The 19,005-nt window shown below is 38.9% G+C and overlaps 1 protein-coding gene across 14 annotated transcripts in view; it reads left to right on the top strand.

Annotated features, from left to right (window-relative positions):
* Window positions 1-19,005, top strand: part of rbfox1 (RNA binding fox-1 homolog 1) — a 202,197-nt gene that overhangs the window by 151,350 nt on the left and 31,842 nt on the right. For 12 of the 14 annotated variants that reach the window (XR_008947016.1, XM_057014183.1, XM_057014188.1 and 9 more), the window contains 3 exons: window positions 11,750-12,037; window positions 18,605-18,751; window positions 18,921-18,974. Coding sequence is in view for 13 of the 14 variants with exons in the window: in XM_057014183.1 (XP_056870163.1) it covers window positions 11,750-12,037; window positions 18,605-18,751; window positions 18,921-18,974 (489 nt within the window). In the remaining variant the exon portion in view is untranslated. Of the gene's footprint in view, window positions 1-9,429; window positions 9,561-11,749; window positions 12,038-18,604; window positions 18,752-18,920; window positions 18,975-19,005 lie in introns of those variants that run through there. The other 2 variants (XM_057014186.1, XM_057014180.1) reach the window with 2 other exon arrangements.

Genomic DNA, 19,005 nt, shown 5'->3' with positions numbered 1-19,005 from the left:
TAAAGAAGCTGCTTTTTGGACAAGATGTTGAAAGGGTTTGCAGCCGTGTTTGTGGAAACAAAAACAGGTAAAGTATGATTTTTCCCAACTTTATGAACACCATGTTCATGTGTCTAAACCTACCCAGCGCAGACATGTTCAGTGGTTTAAATCGTGTCCTTCTGAAACGAATGGCTCAGTAATTTCTTTTTCCGATACAATAGTCAAGCATATCTTGTTCAGTGAAGATTTCTTTGTTCTTTGCATTCCCCTGAGGGGAAAAATACATTTACAGCTTTTCCCCTCTGAGCAATCTATTAAGTCTTTAAAACAGATACATTTTCATTTACATTTTTGTCATTTAGCAGACGCTCTTGTCCAAAGCGACATACAGTGGCCTGCTGTGTTCCTGTAAACGAGCAATGACGCCTTTGCTTTATTGCAGTTGCTGAATTATTAGATTTCAAGAGCTTCGAGGAATTTATTTTCATGCATTTCTGCCCAACTCTTGCTGTTTGGATCTGTCTAATTTTATCCCCTTGCTCACCATCTCACCCCCTCCACACGCAAAAACACACACTGAAGAATTGGATTTTGGATCAGTTTTAAGCATTGGCCATGATTCTTTTGGGCAAAGTGAGTGGAAGCTCATCTCTATGTTGCCTTGGAAACGTTGCAGGAAGAAAATGTTTGATATGTCCTTGGAGGACCTATAATATATGTGAGTGTGCATGTGTGAACGCACGTTTGTGTGAGAGGGGAGAAGGGAGGGTGGAAGGGAGCGAGAGGTGTATGGAGGAGGTTGTGTACAAGTGCATTTATTCTGTTATATATTTATTCTCATCCTGTCAGAGGATGTTACATGATAGCAGATTATATGTCAAGCTCAAAGCTGAAATCAATGATCTATAAAAGAAATAACCAGCCATATCCTCCTCCTCAAATCCTCACCCTTAAGCTGGAGGCTTCCACAGGCTTCCCTTCTCTATGAATTCAATGCTATTGCTAGTTACCTTGGTATTACCATATATAGTTAAATATAGACTCTATACAGCGTTTATATTGACAAACACTTGAAATCAAGTGCAATTATTCAATAATGCGTTAATGTTTTCTTCTGTTAATTGTAGCAAACTATTCTAGAGTAGAGCTGTAATTCAGTTTGACATTTTTTTAAACAAAATTGTGGTTTTTAAGCAGTGTGAAGCAAGACATTATCCAATTTAGCTTTGTTTTAATTCTATTAGCGACCCAATGATTGGGGTTTTCTCCAGGTACTCTCATACCTCCAGAGACCAAAAACCAGACACATTAGGGAGACTCTAAATTGCCTGAAGCTGTGAGTGTGTCAGCAAATAGTGTGTATGTTGTGCAACGAACTGTTGACCTGTCCAGTGTGTATTCCTGTCGCACAGCTCTCTGGATTACAGAGAAAGGCATTAGTGCCCCCTGTGATAATTGGAAAAGAGGAGCAGTTAAATAAAACCGACTAGTTGATTGAAAGTGTTCACTGATCGTTTTGGACATTTACTGCATGTACTACCAGTGTAACCTGGTGTACAGACAAATAACTGTCATTGTTCTATGCTTCCGTTCTCAGGCAAATATTAGTATCTTATTACCTGACAGTCATTTGAATTCAGGTTTTTCTTTTACTGGCTCTTTTGAGGTCTTGCCCCCAGATTCACACCTGCTGTTCAAACAAGCTATTCAAGCAACCTTATGCTCACACCTTGATCTTCTTCTGCAGCAATTCAGCATAGACTTTTGCATAGACTTTAGGTTTTGATGAATACAACTGCCAATGTTCTGTATTTTGTCTGATCCTTTGTTCATGGTCCAATTTAGGGCCTCACATGTAATTAGAAAAAAAAGAATTTATATGTGTGTTTGTGTGTGATGCCACATATTGGTTCTGTGGCAAAATGCCTGTTATGTCTGTTACCGTAAAATGTCAATACTTGTTTGCGGGCTATTTGCAAGGAACTCATCGATAGCTATTGACCCAAAAGTGTTGTTAGAGGACATCCCACTGGCCTCTGTATCTAACTTTAAATTTTGTCTAACTCTTGGTGGTATTAAAATGTCATTAAGCTGAAAAAAAACACCATAAATGACAACAGGCTGTCATATTTTAAATATCACCGCAGGTTGGCAGACTTTGCAAGCTTTGCTAGTATTAGCATAATCAACTGTCAGCACCATCAGCGTCAATGGTTCGTATCATCATTGTAACAGGGTAGAGCCAACAGTTCAGATTACTTGCAATAATCATTGCTAAGCTTTTAACTGCAGAGTTGGAGGAGGAACATTTTTAGTACATTAAAAACTATTGTGTTTGTTTTTACCCCACATTTGTTTGATTTCTTCTTTTGAAAAAATGAATTAAATTAAAAAACACCAAAACAAAGCAATCAATCCCGAAAAATTTTAAATGATTATACTGATCCCAAAAATGCTAAAGTTTATCGACACGCGCTATAAAAGCGTTCACTCTTTCACCAATTTCCAGTCTGATGTACCCACCGGGGATTGCATGACCGGACAATTAATTAGTGAACCCTGAAAATAAACAAAGATTTCAGACAGCCCAGGGCACATCTGTGTGTGGGCGTGTTCACGCTCATCTGCATGGACGAGTGGGCTAGTAGTCAGCCAAGGTCACTTGACAGTTTTTGTCAGGGCTGTCTGTCAGACATCACGTTTTAAATGGATGAAATGAACCTTGAAAACATGCCCACACATGGCTGGCAGGAACTTCAGCCATTCCCTCAGGTATTGTGGGAAGTCGCGAAGGGGACACTGCTGGCTGGCTTATTGGCATTTACTACTATTAAAAAGCCTTGACATAACTGTCTGTGTAAAATTAAAATTACATTGACCAAAATTATATATATAAACTTGATAATAAGACTGGGAATACTGCAAACCTCCAAGTAGCTGAGCAACCAGTTTCATTAACATACAAAATATTACAATATGAAATGTAATATTTTTATTTCTGTGCCCTTAAATGCTACTTCTATATGGATTAATATTTTATCATTATAAGCAATAATTTTGGGTCATTCATCACATTTTCCCCCTTTTAGTCTGATAATAATACAGTGGTGAAAATAAAAGCACATGAAGCAATTAGTATATGCAGGGAGTAGATGGAAGATTTATGAAATGTCATAATCTTAAAAAGTTCATTTAGTGAAAGGAATTCTTGTTAATTTAGGCTGCTGAAACATGTATTTCAGGTCTTAGTACTGTGTGTATCTGTAATAATCCACTGGTCAGTATCATGATCTACCAATCCACTGGTCAGTATCATGATCTACCAATCCACTGGTCAGTATCATGATCTACCAATCCACTGGTCACTATCATGGTCTACCAATCCACTGGTCACTATCATGATCTACCAATCCACTGGTCACTATCATGATCTACCAATCCACTGGTCACTATCATGATCTACCAATCCACTGGTCATTATCATGCTAAACGAGCTATAATGTGGACTACACTTATATGATTATAGGAACTATATAGAATACGGATCCTCAATACAAAACAAACCATGTTATTTGCAACTTTTGTTTTTACTTTTTGTTTTGAAGGACAGGACATTCATCCATTTGTCCTACTTAAGACAGAAAAATAACTAGCTTAGTCCAACCTTCTGTTAAAAATCTCCTTAACCTTCGCAAATTTAGGTTATTGGGGATATTAAACAGTGTTAATATAGGAGAAAAACACCATTGTCAATGTGAATGGGTTCTATCAAACAGTTTTAGCATGTTATCTTTGCTAACAAGAGACCGTTCTGATAAATCAAGGTTGAAGAAAGAAATAATTGGCAGGTGTTTACTGAATACAAAGATTTCTTTTTGAACAGGGCCTCCTGAAATTTTAAAAGTGACATTCTTTCGACTGGCTCATGACAAATGTCACTGCCTTTCTCCTTAATAAGAAAATGTGGCTGTTCACATCACATTTATCCTTGTCCAGAGTGAACTGAACAAGGTTTTCTTCTCTTTTGGCATTAGCCTTGATGCTAACGCTTTTTTGCATCAACATGGAAATGTTAAGGTGGTTTGTTTTTTATTGACAGAAGCTTAACTGTACTCTTAAACTTCCCACTGCAGGAAGTAGCTTCAATGTAGTGAAATGTTCTGCCTATTGTAGTCAGAGCAGCTAAAGATCTAACAGTTCTAAGCTGAGCATAATGAGGGTCAAACCCACAGGAGACCCATGGCTTCTGTAGAAAACCTGGTGCTACTGAACTCCAATAAATAGATTCAACATTTTGTGAGAAATAACAATGACAAGTTTATCGTGTCGTAGTCTCACAGTAGTCATTTAGAAATGAATAAACTTTCTCTGTCTGCAAACACAATGTGGTTATGACTAACCATAATAATACTTTACTAATGTATTACAGTTTTATGATCCGGTCCTATACTGAACCTGTCCTACTCCAGCTCCATAGCTATTGTGTTCCTGTGTATTTTAAAATGGCTACATATAAAATCTGTACTTTCAAAATGCATATTCAGACAGTGTAAACTGTTAAAAATGTGGTGTTGAGATGGATACTAAATGATGTCATATCATTCTTACACATAATTCACTGCTAAGATCCCATTAACCAGGACCCAACGTAAAATGTCAAATATGTAGCTATTTATCTACAAAACAGCAGCTTGTAATTGAGGCTTTATTAGCCTGGTAATATGAGGTGTGGCACAAGAAGAATTTGCACATTTCTTAACTTTAATATGATTGTTTTCTCTGTATATTCTTTAGGAGCAATGGCATCTGTCACTGTTGTGATATGGTCTCTTTTCTGGTATTTAACACTTGTTAATCTGCCTAGAAAGCTCACAGATGTTGTGCCGTTACCACACTCAATGTTCACACATTGTTGAAAGTGAAAGCTATTACGCTAGCACATACAACCGATCAAGAGAGAGGGAGTTGTGAAAGCACAGATGATGGAATGGTATTATAGACCCATCTGTTGGGTGTTGTCATTGGAGGAGAGGTAGTTGTATCTCATTCAGAAAGGTGTGAACAATTCTGGTAAATCATCTTATGTAATAACAGACATTTTCCCACATTTAACAGACAAAGAATGTGTTTCTGCCCTTTATGCTTAAACCTGCTTCTCTAATTGCAAGTAGCATGTGAGTTCATTTACTCATTTATTTTGACTGGGTCATCAGTTAAATCTAGCAGATCTCCATCCAATAGAGCATTTTGGGATGTGATAGAACAGGAGATTCACATCAGGGATGTGCAGCTGACAAATCTGCAGCAAATGCAGTGTGATGCTGTCAATATGGACCAAAACCTTTGAGGAATGTTTCCAACACCTCGTTCAAAGTATGCCAGAAGGAATTAAGGTGGTTCTGAAGTCAAAAAGGGTTCCAACCTTTTACAAGCAAGTTGTTCCTAATAAAGTGGCCTTTCACTGTATGAGTAAAACAAGCTTGCAACAAAAACTGTAACCTCCAGAAACCCTGCCTCCACATGCATTTCTGACTTTTAGTTATTATAATTATTAAGTCCTACTAATCCCACATAGCTAGAAACATTTTTTGAAAGTGTACTCCAAATGAAAGCTCGAGTCTTAGGAGAGAGAGGAGACTTTTGATATTTCATTGAGGTACATCGGGAGTTTCTAGTAAATCCCATTTTGAACAATGCGGAATGGCTTATTTTCACATTGCAGCCTACCATGAGAGGAACATCAAGTGGTGCGGCTTTCCTTTTTGAATGGTTTATGGACTGACTGCTTGAACACATCAGGAAATTGGCAATTGGAAAATGACGATATAGCACCAGTCATTTTGTGACCTAACCAGAGTGTTGACTAGACCAGGTATAATGGTGCGGACCTCCATGCTACACAGGCATCATAGTTACACAGGAGCTACAGTATCACCTGTACTCTGGCATTACTAACACATTTAGTTCTAATTCCACTCAGCTAACACCTTCAGGGACAATCAGAAAGTCCAACAGCAGTCTTTAATGTTAGGGAAATTGGCATATGTTTTCACTGGGACCTTTTTTGTGCCTCCTTTTAAATGCTTTTTGAAAACAGCACCCGGTGGCTTGTAAGGATTATTCATAATTTCAAGAACACAACATGCTCGTCCCACCCTCTTCCTTTAGATGCTGCAGGACATTTTCAGGGCCAGGTCAATCACAACATGACCAATAAAAAAAATATATATATATATATATATATATATTTTTTTTTTAAGAGAGAGAGAGCCAGGAGTTCGCTTTTTTGAAATCTTTGGAATGAATAACAGTGTATGTCGCCTAAGTTATTAACCAGCCCTGATATTGTGCCAAAAGTAATGTTTCTCCTTTTTAAACATGAAAAAATGAATCTGCACAGCTGCCCACAGTTTCTGAATCCATTTTAACTACACACAATGTATTAATAATTATTAAAAAAAAGAGATAATTACTGCCTGCATATCGCCCACCAGATGTTTAGGTCAATTTATTGTTGTACCAGATGGTGAAAACAATTGTGATTTATACACATTTTAATTTTCCATGTGGTGATTCAAGTATTAATTAAGCAATGGTTGTTTCGTCCTTGTATCACAATTGTTACATTTATTACTGCTCCTCATCTCCATCAGTCAGGATCCAGGTCACAGCTTTTATGGTTTTCATTAAGATGGTTTCTTTCAGCTTTGTCCCTTTGCTTTAATCTTATTTTATTTTTATTTATCTTATCTCATCTTATCTTTCCCTAATCGAGTTCCTCCAAATCTACAGAAACTTTAACATCCTAAATGTTTTTTACTAAAAAATTGTTTTGTTTTCAGCATTTTTATTCTTACTTATCTTATCTTCCATTGAGATAAGTCTTAACATTTATGTGACTCCTCAAACAAATGATTCATTCAGTCATGTCCGAATAAAAGCAATCCTCCAAAATTTCCCAAGTTTTAATGTACTAAATGTAAGATTTCCTTTGCCTTCTAATTTTATTTATTTATCTCCTTATATTTGGGGGGGGGGGGGGGGGGGGGGGGTGCTTTTTCAGTGGTAACTAAATGGTAATGACAGCTTAAACTCTTACTTATAGTTGTAATAAATACAGAATATGGTCATGCAGAACAAGGAAACAAGTGCTTTGAAATAAATACTAAATCATTAGTATTCACATGCAGGTAGTTAATGGTGAATTTGTGTCCACTAATCTAAAATGTTACCACCAGGGCATAGCTGAACTCCCATGTCTTTCATCATGGGCATCATCGCTAGCGTTTGAGGGCTGCAGGTGATGTATTTAGGTTTTCCAGTTCAACACACACAAGCCCATTTACAAACACGGCCGGTAACATCCATCCAGTGTACTCGGCTATGAGCTTTCAGGTTTCAGTAGATATCCATCCGAACTGAGTTGATATTTTCACCCTGTGGCAGCTGCTCCACGCCAAAACATCAGCTGAATATATTGCGTGTCATTATGTAAAGGATTACCAGCAGAAGCCCTCATGCACAGGATGGGTTTCCTACCCCAAGATGGATAAGAAGTTAGAGCATAAACGCCATCAAAACCAGCACGTCATGACTGATAGCAGGAAACTCAGCTGAGTCATAACTGAGATGAAGTTCTGTCGGAATAAATGAATGAACAACCAAATTGTATGGCCCTGAGTGACTGAGCTGCACTTCCACAGAGCCTGACAGAGTATGGAGACTATTTATATTTCTGTCTTTATGAGAACTGATTCAGTCTCTGAACTTATGAATATAACATTTTAGAAGTGAGGGCTGGTGTTTGGGGGTTATAATGGGATATGGAAGGGCTAAAACAATTCAATAGATCATTCAAGGCCATCAGAAGTGCAAAAAATAGATGTGTGTGTGTGTGTGTGTGGGTCTTGACCCCGCCTCAGCGGTGTTGCTCAGTCACACCCTGCCTCACATTGCCTCGAACCATCCGTCAACTACATGACCAGGACAGACACACACATCTGGCCTAAAGTTGCCCTTTCCACAGACTGACATCTAGCCCCCCCACCCCACCCCTCTCCCCCCCACCCCCCACCCCCTCCCACACACACACACACACACAACATTTTGCTTCCCATCCCTGTGCATTCCTGGTCAGTCAAACGGTTACAAGGCCACGGCCACTTGGCCACTTAGCAAACTATTGATCTGTAGATGATACAGTGTGTTATGTGCATGTCACTTCTTCTTTTGTCCTGCTCTGTGAGTCATTTTTGAGTGATATGCTTTCTAAAGCTGAGACCACTTGTCCGTTATGTTACACAAACGTACACCAACATTCTATTTTGTTATATTTAACAATAAAGATCAAGATTACAGCCCTACAAAGAAGAAGGATCTCAATGTACACGTGCATTTGTCAGTATCAAAATTATTCTCATTCACATCAGAATAAAAGAAGATGACTGTGTGACAATCCTGTTTCGTATTTGCATCAAAATCAGCTGAAACGATGACAGTAGTTTGCAACAAAAAGAGACATATAATTACCCCTATGTGAGGTCTGGGAGGTCATGAAGAATGATGAGGTAATTTTTACGTGTTACAGCAGCTTTTGCGCAGCATAGGCACGTGCCCATTGCTCTCATTTGCACTTGGTTTCTGTGTCTCAGTACTGAATAAGTTCCCACTACACTGACGCAAACCACTGCAATGAAGAGTTGCACAAATGTTGCTATTTGCAGACTTTTTCAGTCAGCCTCTTTTCTCATTTGACCCACGTTTGTTCCAAAGCAGCAGGAAATGAAATGGAAACACAAACGATGAAACCAGCTGCAGCTGCTGTGGGCTGCATGACTGTGATACACAGTGTGTAGTTTATGTAGGACAATAACTATGGATAGACTCACTGTGAGTAAAAATCCACTTCACTCTCGTGTCAGTTTGCCCGCAACCACAAATTGCATCTATGTTTATATGAAAGTGACACTAAAGCAAGACCTTTTTTGCAACAGCAAAAATTAGAAGGTCATTGTTATGTTGAAAAAAATACAAAACTGTCCAGACCATATAAATGTTGTGAAAGATCATTTGTGTGACCTTTAGTTTAGAGCTCTTATTTTGAAAAGCTATAATAACAAACAAGATCCAGCAAATGTTTGGATGGATTATAGTACGGTAAATTCTGTGTGCTAATGCATCACATTGCATTGCATTGTGTTAAGCAGGATCTAATAACACAATAAATGCAAAAATAACCTGTTGTTGGACTGAAATAAGAAACGCATAATTATGTACCACTCTATACTTGAAATAGCAGCAAAAATAATCGCTTGAAGAGGGAAAAGAATGAGGAGGAAAACTGGGGAAAACATAATTGGGTACTGGTGCTTTCATTCAGTAGGACCTCCTCCTCCTCCTCTCCTCCTCCTCCTCCTCCTCTTCTCTTGCTTATTCCCTCACTTCTCAGTCACACACCCTCTCTCACACACATAATACCATCCATAATTGATGCTAGCTGCAGGCAGACAGTAAAAGGCTGGACTTTGTAGCGCAGCTGGATGTGCAAGGAGGAAAACTGAGGCAAAATGGTAGAGCAGGTACTTCTGAAAAATACACTGGAGTTTTCCTCCATCTCCCTGTTTATTCTCACTCTCTTTCTTCCTCCTGTAATTGTTGCTTCGGAGTTTGCTCTCTCACTTTGCAATGCTGTGCTTGCTGCATGCTCCTGTTTAAGTTTTGACCAGAGAGTGAAGAAAGAACTGGGGAGAGAGACAAATGGTGTGTGTGTGGGGGGGGGGCTCTGTCCTGCTTTAAATATTCTTGCCAACAGAGAGTATTGGTGCACCGAACTAGAACAACAGTGCATGTGGCATAATCCACATGCAACCTATGGCAAAATGCATGTCACTGGAGCATTGCAGTATGATCAGTGTTATTACCTTTAACTGGTTTGGAACAGAAGGGACAGTCCCCAGTCTATTGACTTCAGCAAAATTATTACTCCCATAAGTGGGTGCAATAAAAATGACTGCATGCCAGCTTTAATACTTAACTTTATGACTGTATCCTTTACTGGTATTTCCATTTATTGTCCTCAGAAAACACCGTTTTGAGAAATTGCTACAAAAAAACAGCAGAAAAACAATAATTTGCAAATAAACGAACTCTCTGCTCGGTATAAACTGCACTTTATTATTTTAATCTGCTTTATGACCTACTATATCACCTATATCATACATGTGTACAATTACTTTTAGAACAAAAGTTGCTCAATAAAAAAATGGTCAAACGTTAGCACGCATTTCCACCAGAGACAGGATGCATACATGCAGCGTTGGTTTGTAAGGCATGCAGAATCAGTAGGCAGCGTCAATGCATCTGATGATGGGAGCATTTACTTGGTGATTTACATGTCACATGGTGGAGGTCCGCCTCCACCATGTGACATGATGTGAGAAGATGGACTGCAAAGTAGATTTGGTTGGTATTGGCTTGTTTTGCTATTTAGTTGTCACAGATATGCCATGGATAATTAGGGGTTGCCTGATTTATTTATTTATTTTAGTTCTTTAGTTTAATGCCACTCTACATTTAACTCAAACACATCAGTACTTCTTATTGTTGTGGTCCTGCTTTAATCACCGGTGACTGTTCATGGAAACCATAGATCTCATCATCTATAATGTTGACACGGAACAAGAGTGCAGTACTTTACACTCTGTCAAGACAAACATATAACTCCTACCATGCTAGGTAATGTGATAAACAGCCCGAGTGAACAGGGAAGAGCCATAGCAACACAGTTTTCTATTTTTAATCCTTTATTAAGAGTTAAGTAGAATCAAGAACTGTCATTTAAGAGACTGAGAAATCTTGTCTGTTGGAGCATTAACCCTGGATTTCATTGTATTCCATAAGTCCCCTCTCTCGTTGTAGTGTGCATGTGTGTGTGTGAGCGCGCACGCGCACAGTTCTCTGCCACGTAAAGCATATTTCAGCCTTCCAAATGTGGTTCTCATTACACAGCAGAGCAGGGAGTTTAGCCAAGACTCATTCTCTCCCTCCCTCTCTCTCTCTCTGTAATGACCCACTGGAATAATACTCACTCATACACAACACAGCACACAATGGCCATGTGTTCAGTTGCCTTTTGCTCCTATGAGCAGATTCTATTAATTTTGTTTAGTAAACTCATTTTTCTTGTCTGTGTCTGAGTTTGATTGTCAGAATTCACCTTCCTTGGTATTGGTCGTTAAACTCCCCGGGCTGGTCTCTCTGGTCATTTTACATGCATAATGCACCCCCTGTCAGTTAACAAGGTGCACATTGACCTTTTTCCAAGTGATTTTAGTCAGGTTCCGTTGTTATGAAGGGCAAAATGACATAAAATAGACTCGAGTAAACGAAACATTGACCAGCTCCTATTAAGCTGCGACCTATCGCTGGCTAGTTGTGTCAGAATGCATTCGTTGACTTGAGGTATGCGGCTCCGGAAATCATCAAGATGTTTCTCTGGTGAAAGGACGCACATGCGTTGAGGTTTTACTTCCTTTTTTTTAGGAATACGGGGGATAAATTGACTGTCCTTTTTAGCGCGTGGTCGGACTGCATAGTTTTTATTTATGCCTGCTGATAATCGATCACAGTAAGAGGGAGAATACCTCAGAACACCTCACCTATCACTGTGTAATTAGTTTCACGCTATGTTTTCATCTTTCAAAGTCCACAGGAAGCATCTTTTGAATATACACAATGACTTAAACATTCCAAATCTCTGTCTCTACAGGGTAACCAGGACACACCGGCACCCCCGGATCCATCCATGGCCCAGGCTTATCCATCAGCCCAATTTGCGCACCCTCCCCAGAACAGCATCCCTGCTGAGTTCACAGCTTCACACCCCCATCCGCATCCACACTCCCACCCACATCCACACCCTGCAACGGCACAAGACTACAGCGGCATCCAGGCCTCTGTCAGCGAGCATCCGCTCACCATGTACCAGACCTCACAGAGCCACACCGAGCAGAGCGCGTCAGACTCTGGCAGCCAAACGGTCACCGGCACAGCCACAGTAAGGCGTCACGGGAAGCTGATTAAAACACGTTCTAATGGTTTTAAATTAAATCCCCACGCAACAAACACAGCATTCATTACAGCATCAGGCCCAACACTACCAATGACTAATGTCACACTGAGGATACCACAGATAAGAGATCTCACAGAATCTTGTAGGATTAGGACAACTTTCTGAAGGAAAGCAATTTGGAGGGTGACTGGTTTTTGTACTTGTGTCTTCTCAAACAGTTCTCTTTAAGGCTGCCGTTCTTGTAAGCGGTAAATTGTGTGTGTTGACTCCTCCCCACTTGCTTTCAATGGAATTCTATCACAGGCATCCCAGTCAAGAATGAATTCAATGGCAGCATAAAAATGTTGGGGAAAATCTATCATATTATTATAGTAAATTTGAGTGTTTTTTTACGTAGTTTGTATGATTGTTGTTTTAATGTAAAGAATCCCTTTGACCTGAGTCATGTTTGCTTAAAAGTCCACCTTTTTCTCTTGATCGCACATGTCAGGTTGCAACTAAAAAGTGACCATGTGCTGTTATCCTAATATCACTCCAACGCATCAGCAGTCCACAGACAATTGCCCATGACCCCCAGAGGGCATTTTGGAGCAAATGTAATATTAGTTATTAGCTTTAATGCCATATATGTGTGCCTCCTTGCAGGCAATCAAACTCCCACTGTTCACTTTGTTATCTAGATTTATTACTTTGTTCGGGGAGGCCAAAATGCTTCAGTCACCCCCTGGTGGCTGTCTGCAAACACCAAGTAGGTCATAAATCGGATCTGATTCTCATTTCTTAAGCAGTGAGATTCACTACATTCGACACTGTTTATTGCTACAGGTGTATAAGTTATAGCCAGTGCAGTTCAGCCAGGCCGTGTTCAGCTTACTGTTGTGACAATGTTGGCCCCTGATGCTGCGAGGCATACACTGCTTCCAATAGTTGTTTGAACTGTCTGTTTTTTACTCTATTGCAGCTTATATGGCCCATTGAAGATGATTTAAAAAGACAAAGATAATAATTATCGGTGTTATTCTTTTTAGACTGGGATCATATATTAAAATCTTGACAGGTAAATTGGAAATGTTAGTCAGTTTCTTTGTGATCATTTTTTAAGAGAGTAGAAGAGAAGGAAATCCCATTAGACATTTCTACACGCATTCTGTTTTTTAACAGCATAATGCCATAACAACATCCACTAACAAATCAGGCTGCATGTATCCTAAAGGCAAAACTCGGGGCAAACCTAAGTCAATGAACCATATTCTCCCGCTCATTAAGCTCATCGCTATGCCTGATAAGTAATAACTGTAGGCAACATGGATGTGAGGATCAAAACCCATCAACTTTTGTCTCCTCTCATCTACACCGTGTTGCACGGATGACATAAAGACGTGGATTATTGAAGTTTGTGACAGGGCATTAATATGAATGCGATAGGGAGTTGGGCATGTCCTCTCCCCTCAGGGAAATCACACCTTGGGTAATTATTAACCTGTCAAGCAGGCTTTACAATTTACAGTGGTTGGCCTCAAGTTTGACCTCCACTGCACCTTTACTTAAAACTTTGGATCTTTCTCCTTCGACTAAAGAACTGTAGGGCGAATCTGTGATGCACCTTTGGTTTTTCAAGTCTTATTAACTCAGCAACAGCAAAGACGGCAAGCATTTTATCCTCTCAAATCCTATGATGAACGCAGATGGTAACCTTGGTTGGTTGAATGTCACATCCAGGAATCTCACTGCTTTTTCCCCCTAAAATAAAGAGGCCAATGTAATTTGAGGGAAGAAAATGTCGATAAAGTAAAAATGAAAGTCGGGAGTATGAATATCACTTTTGCATGTAATATCAGAAAATAAATCCACTTAACATTTTAAAAGTAAACATTAAAAGAAAGTGTCCCAACTAAAGGTCATATGCAGAAGATGCTGTCTTTCTATTTGAGACACTTTTTATAGCTCCACTTCATGGGGGTTTTGTGTTGGAAAGGTATCTGACAAAAACTTTCTATTCCTGTCATTTTCCAGGTGTTGCCTTTACACCACTTTATGTTTTTCTTGCTTCCTTTCATCCTTTTTTTGGGAAATATTATTCTTGTCAATTCTACCTCTTTACAACTGTAAACAGGACACTGAATTTGGTGACATCTGATGGATCATTGCATGTGTGTTTTGTTTAGCCGTTTAAACTAACCCAAAGTGGATAAGTAATTTAAGTAAGTTACACTTGAAGGAAATAGAGAGTGTTGAGTTTGGCTTACAGTCATCTTAGAGCTTATATGTTAGAGCAGCTTGAAGAGCTGTGGTATAATGTCTCCAGCTCCCTATTAATCTTTGCAAATTTTGACAATATGCTTTATCAAACACGAAGCCCTTGTTTACATGCTGGGAGCATTGTGCCATTATTTCTGCGCCATGCAGCAAACCCACCTCCCTCTCCACGTGATTCCACGCAAGAAAAGAGTGATAGGGTGCGGGTATGTTGGCAGTGTGAAGACAGCAGCAGACTGTACATCTGGAAGTTTCATCACCTCCTTAGTCAGCCTGCCTGCTGCACTCCTCCCCTCGCATCAGCAAACCTCCCTCTCTGTTTTTTTCCTCTTCTTTTTCATCCACTTCTGCTCAGTTTCCTCTTAACCCTTGCATATCTCGGCTCAGCTGCTCACAACAGCTGTTTGGCATCACAGAGAGCTGAGGTACTACACCCCATCTAATGTTACAGACACAGAGGATGAAGTTATTTGTGATTTCCAACATCGCGTTAAAATTCAGAAGAAAAATGAGATCAATATTGATCAATATTTACTAAATAAACTAAATGCAAACCAAGCATATTGGCATGAATGATGTCAAAAATGGTATTTGCATGGTCACAAAACAAAATTAAAGGCTATAGGCCATCTAGTGATTTAAGTGTGTCATTATTGGTACCGATACTAATCATTTATGTATTAGTATTGACTAATACCTTACATGATTTTGTTTAAATAACTTGATTGTTTGAAGAGAACAGGCATTTGACATGGGCTACTAACAACTTTTGACATTTTGGTAAAGGAGCAGTATTTTAAAAGAAATCATTCAAAGTAATCATAAAACAGCTCTGATATGGTAACACATGAAGCAATGATGTTAATTTCAAATACTCATATCAGTGACAATGGTAAAAGCAAAGTGTCTGGTTCAGAGACCACTAGCACAGCCGTTTCTCTGGCATAATGGTGAGGCACTGTGGAAAAAGTTCCAATATTAGCACGGCCATTGCCATATGGCCATATTGCCATGACAATATGAAACGTAATTGAGACAGTACATCATTCGAATGTGAATGGGTTAGATCACTGGATCTGACACCCTAACAGGGAGCCTCTACGCTGGGGGAGGCGGAAGGATTTCATGCGTTATTGTATTTTGATTGTAATTGTAGTACCAGCTTTGGCCACAAGCTTACATCTTGCTCTTTTAAAGTCCCTCCAATTTAATTTGCTAGTAACAAATTCAAAACAAATGACAATGAAATTGTGCTGAATGTTTAAGTCACAAAAGAGGTTTTTTCTCCCTTAACTTTTTGTTGTCATGGTCTATTTTGCAAGAAGGCTTACAGCGATAAGAATATGAAAGGCATTGTCTGAATTTGATTTGGAATATTTTTAATACATGATGAGACAAGACCATAGAGCAGCATTTTATAAATTTGCCCCATTCAGAAAACAGAGAACTTTGGATTTTTAAACCTAATCTTTCTTCTACCTTTACTTGCCAGTTTTACTGTCTCTCATTCCAGGGCCTGCCGTTATTTAATCGCCTTCATTTTTTAAATTGAAAGTCAGTTGTCAGAATGTCGCACATTCAGCACTTTGAGTTTTCACAATAATGAAGAATAATCAAATCTCAACGTGCTGGCTGCATTACAAGCATTTATCCAAAGTGAACCTGGTACTGGAAGAAGCGTTTAGCTAACTGTAAAGTCTGTCAGCATGATAGACTTTTTCTGTGTGATGTCCTGAGGCTGGAGCTGAACCTCTGCAGCCTCTCAGTAATGTGGTGCATGTGCTGTGTGTGCATCTTGGGGGAATGACCTCATCGGTGTTTAGAGCAACATTAGCCTCCTGTCCAACCCTGCAGTTTTTACATGGACAGGAAAGAAAAAAAGTTTCTCTGTAAACTGTTCAAACACACATTTACTTACTTTTATAAACATGTTCATATATAAATTACGTTGTATCCCTGCACAGAATGTATTCTATAAGTATTAGAAAAATCAGATAATAGCACTTCCTTGTCTTTGACTGAACAAAGGCTGCCCTTTTTGCATGATGCATGTGGTCATCTTAAACTGGTTGTAAATTTGTCCAGCAGGACATAGAAAGTGGAGCCACAGTATCAAATTACTGCCCATACTTTTGGACAACCCCTGGCGTGATCAGAGGCACTGCTCAGCTGCAACTCATGTACTTTTTTTTTTACTGACTACATGAATAAAATCATTTTTCTAAATCTGGGCAAATTAGGAAATTACCTTAGATGTTAGCCACAACCTGCCACAAAAACATATTTGGAATCCTTCCACAGTGTCATTATATTAATAATATGTAACCGCGATAACTGATTAAAATAATATTACAAATATTATGCCATATATATATATATTTTTTATTTATTTATTTATTTTTGCTAAATGCTGTCAAATGACTAATGACATATACATTCATACACACACACATACGCACACACACACACACACAAACATATATATAATTAAATATATAATTATAATATACTGTATATATATATATATATATATATATATATAATTCCCTTATATAAAAATATAAAGGTAGATTGTTTCTTCACTATTAAGATATTTTCTTAATCTCTGCACCAACAGAAGAATCTCCAATATGTCTGAAAGTGCTTTGCATTCATCCTGGCTTGGCCCCCACATATCATTTCGCCATGCCAACAAAAGGAATGAGATGACAAGCTTTGTCTCAGTTTGTGTGTTTTATCTCTTTGGTGTGTGAGTGTAGGCGGATGTCGCTGCCAACGAAGGACTCTGCACAGATGGCAGTCGCTGTTGTGTGTGTGTACACACTCCTTTCCATATGTGTCAGTATATACCTAGGCGTTGCGTGGAAGACTTGCAGTCTGCTGGCCTTATGCTGCTTCTTTTCAAGCTCAGGCACCCACACACACGCCTGCACACACAAGCACACACACACACACACACACACACACACACACACAGGGTGTATTTTTAGCTGGCTTGGAGCCTGGGACATTTTGTGAACAATAGAAGAGAAAGGAGAACACTGTACAGTCACGAGTTTGGTGCTGTAATGTTGCTTATGGCAGCCATGTTCAGCTCTTCAACTGTACAACCAGCAGTGTAAATAACGCCTTGTTCATATCAAATAATGGGAATAATTATCACCACCATTTTCACCCTCAGCTAATCTGTGTTATTATAGTACATTACTGCCATTTATTTTAGTTTTTAGTTGTAAGTAATGCAAATGGTGAAACTGCAAAAACAGACTGGATTCTCATCTGTTTACGTCCAACCAACCACTGTAATTTTATATGGTGGTATAAAGTACAGGCTCTCCACAAGTATCGTACTATCAATTTTTCCTCTGAAGTACAAATATATGATTTTGAATATTAAACTTATGACAGCCTTGAACAAAATAATTTATGTCAAATATACAATGCAGTAACCAATATAGCAATACAATGGTTCGACTGTGCAGTGCTACCTTGTCCTGCTGCTGTGCAAACTCTTCACCTTGTTTATTTATATCTTACAATTGTAAATTTTTCTTATGTAGGTTTCTATATCTGCTTATATTTTTAGGTATATACATCCTTTACATTTCGAAAAAAATATTTTTTATTTAACTGATTTTACTGCTTCTTAAACTCTGCATTTATTAGCCTGCTCTGACTGATACCTTGGTGTACTTGTACAGTAACAATAAAGACTGCTCTTCTTCTATATCAGTGTAGATTTTAATATATATTTTTGTACATCTGGACTGGTCACAGGTTTTTTATTTGGTGCTTTTTTTCCATCTCTATTTTCTATTTGTCTCTGAAGTATTAATTTATGAACAAGACATGCTCTGGCTGTAAACCAGAACTGAGACACTCCAACAGTTTTGATAACAAACACACAAACACACACACACGCACACACGCACACACACACTCTTGCAGTGTAATTGGAGACTGTGGAGTTGTCTCTGGTGTTTAACAACCATTGATCTCACTCACAGTGAGAGCTAAAGGACAAACAGAGACTGCTGCTGGCACTCTATATGTGCATGAGCATGTATTTTGTGTCTGTGTATGCATTTTACAAGCAGACAGACAGACAGACAGACAGACAGACAGACAGACAGAAAGACAGACAGACAGACAGACAGACAGACAGACAGACAGACAGACAGACAGACAGACAGACAGACAGACAGACAGACAGACAGACAGAATGTCTAACCTTGGTCAGTGATTTCATGTTCCCTTCACTGTGAAGTCTCAGTCATGCGCCTCTCTGTTTCCCAGCAGACAGATGACGCTGCTCAGACAGACAGTCAGCCACCATCACAGACTGTACCTGAAAGCACAGACAGTAAGACCCAACCCAAGAGACTTCACGTCTCCAATATCCCCTTCAGATTTCGAGATCCCGATCTCAGACAAATGTTTGGTGTAAGTATGACCGGCAGTTTTGTGATGTTAAATGCTATTTTTTGTAATAAGCAATTGATCAACAACACACACGTATATATCTATATCTATATGTATATAAATATTGATATATATTGATATAGATATATATGTAAAACCACCAAGTTTATTTTTTATTGTGTCATTGCAGCAATTTGGCAAAATCCTGGATGTGGAAATCATCTTCAACGAGCGTGGTTCTAAGGTACTTTCTATGTTTTCACCACACTTTTCTG

This window comes from Takifugu flavidus, chromosome 18 (genome assembly GCF_003711565.1).
Source record: "Takifugu flavidus isolate HTHZ2018 chromosome 18, ASM371156v2, whole genome shotgun sequence".
NCBI classification, from domain to species: domain Eukaryota; kingdom Metazoa; phylum Chordata; class Actinopteri; order Tetraodontiformes; family Tetraodontidae; genus Takifugu; species Takifugu flavidus.
Note: the sequence above shows the minus strand (reverse complement) of the source record. Positions and strands in the feature narration are given on the sequence as shown.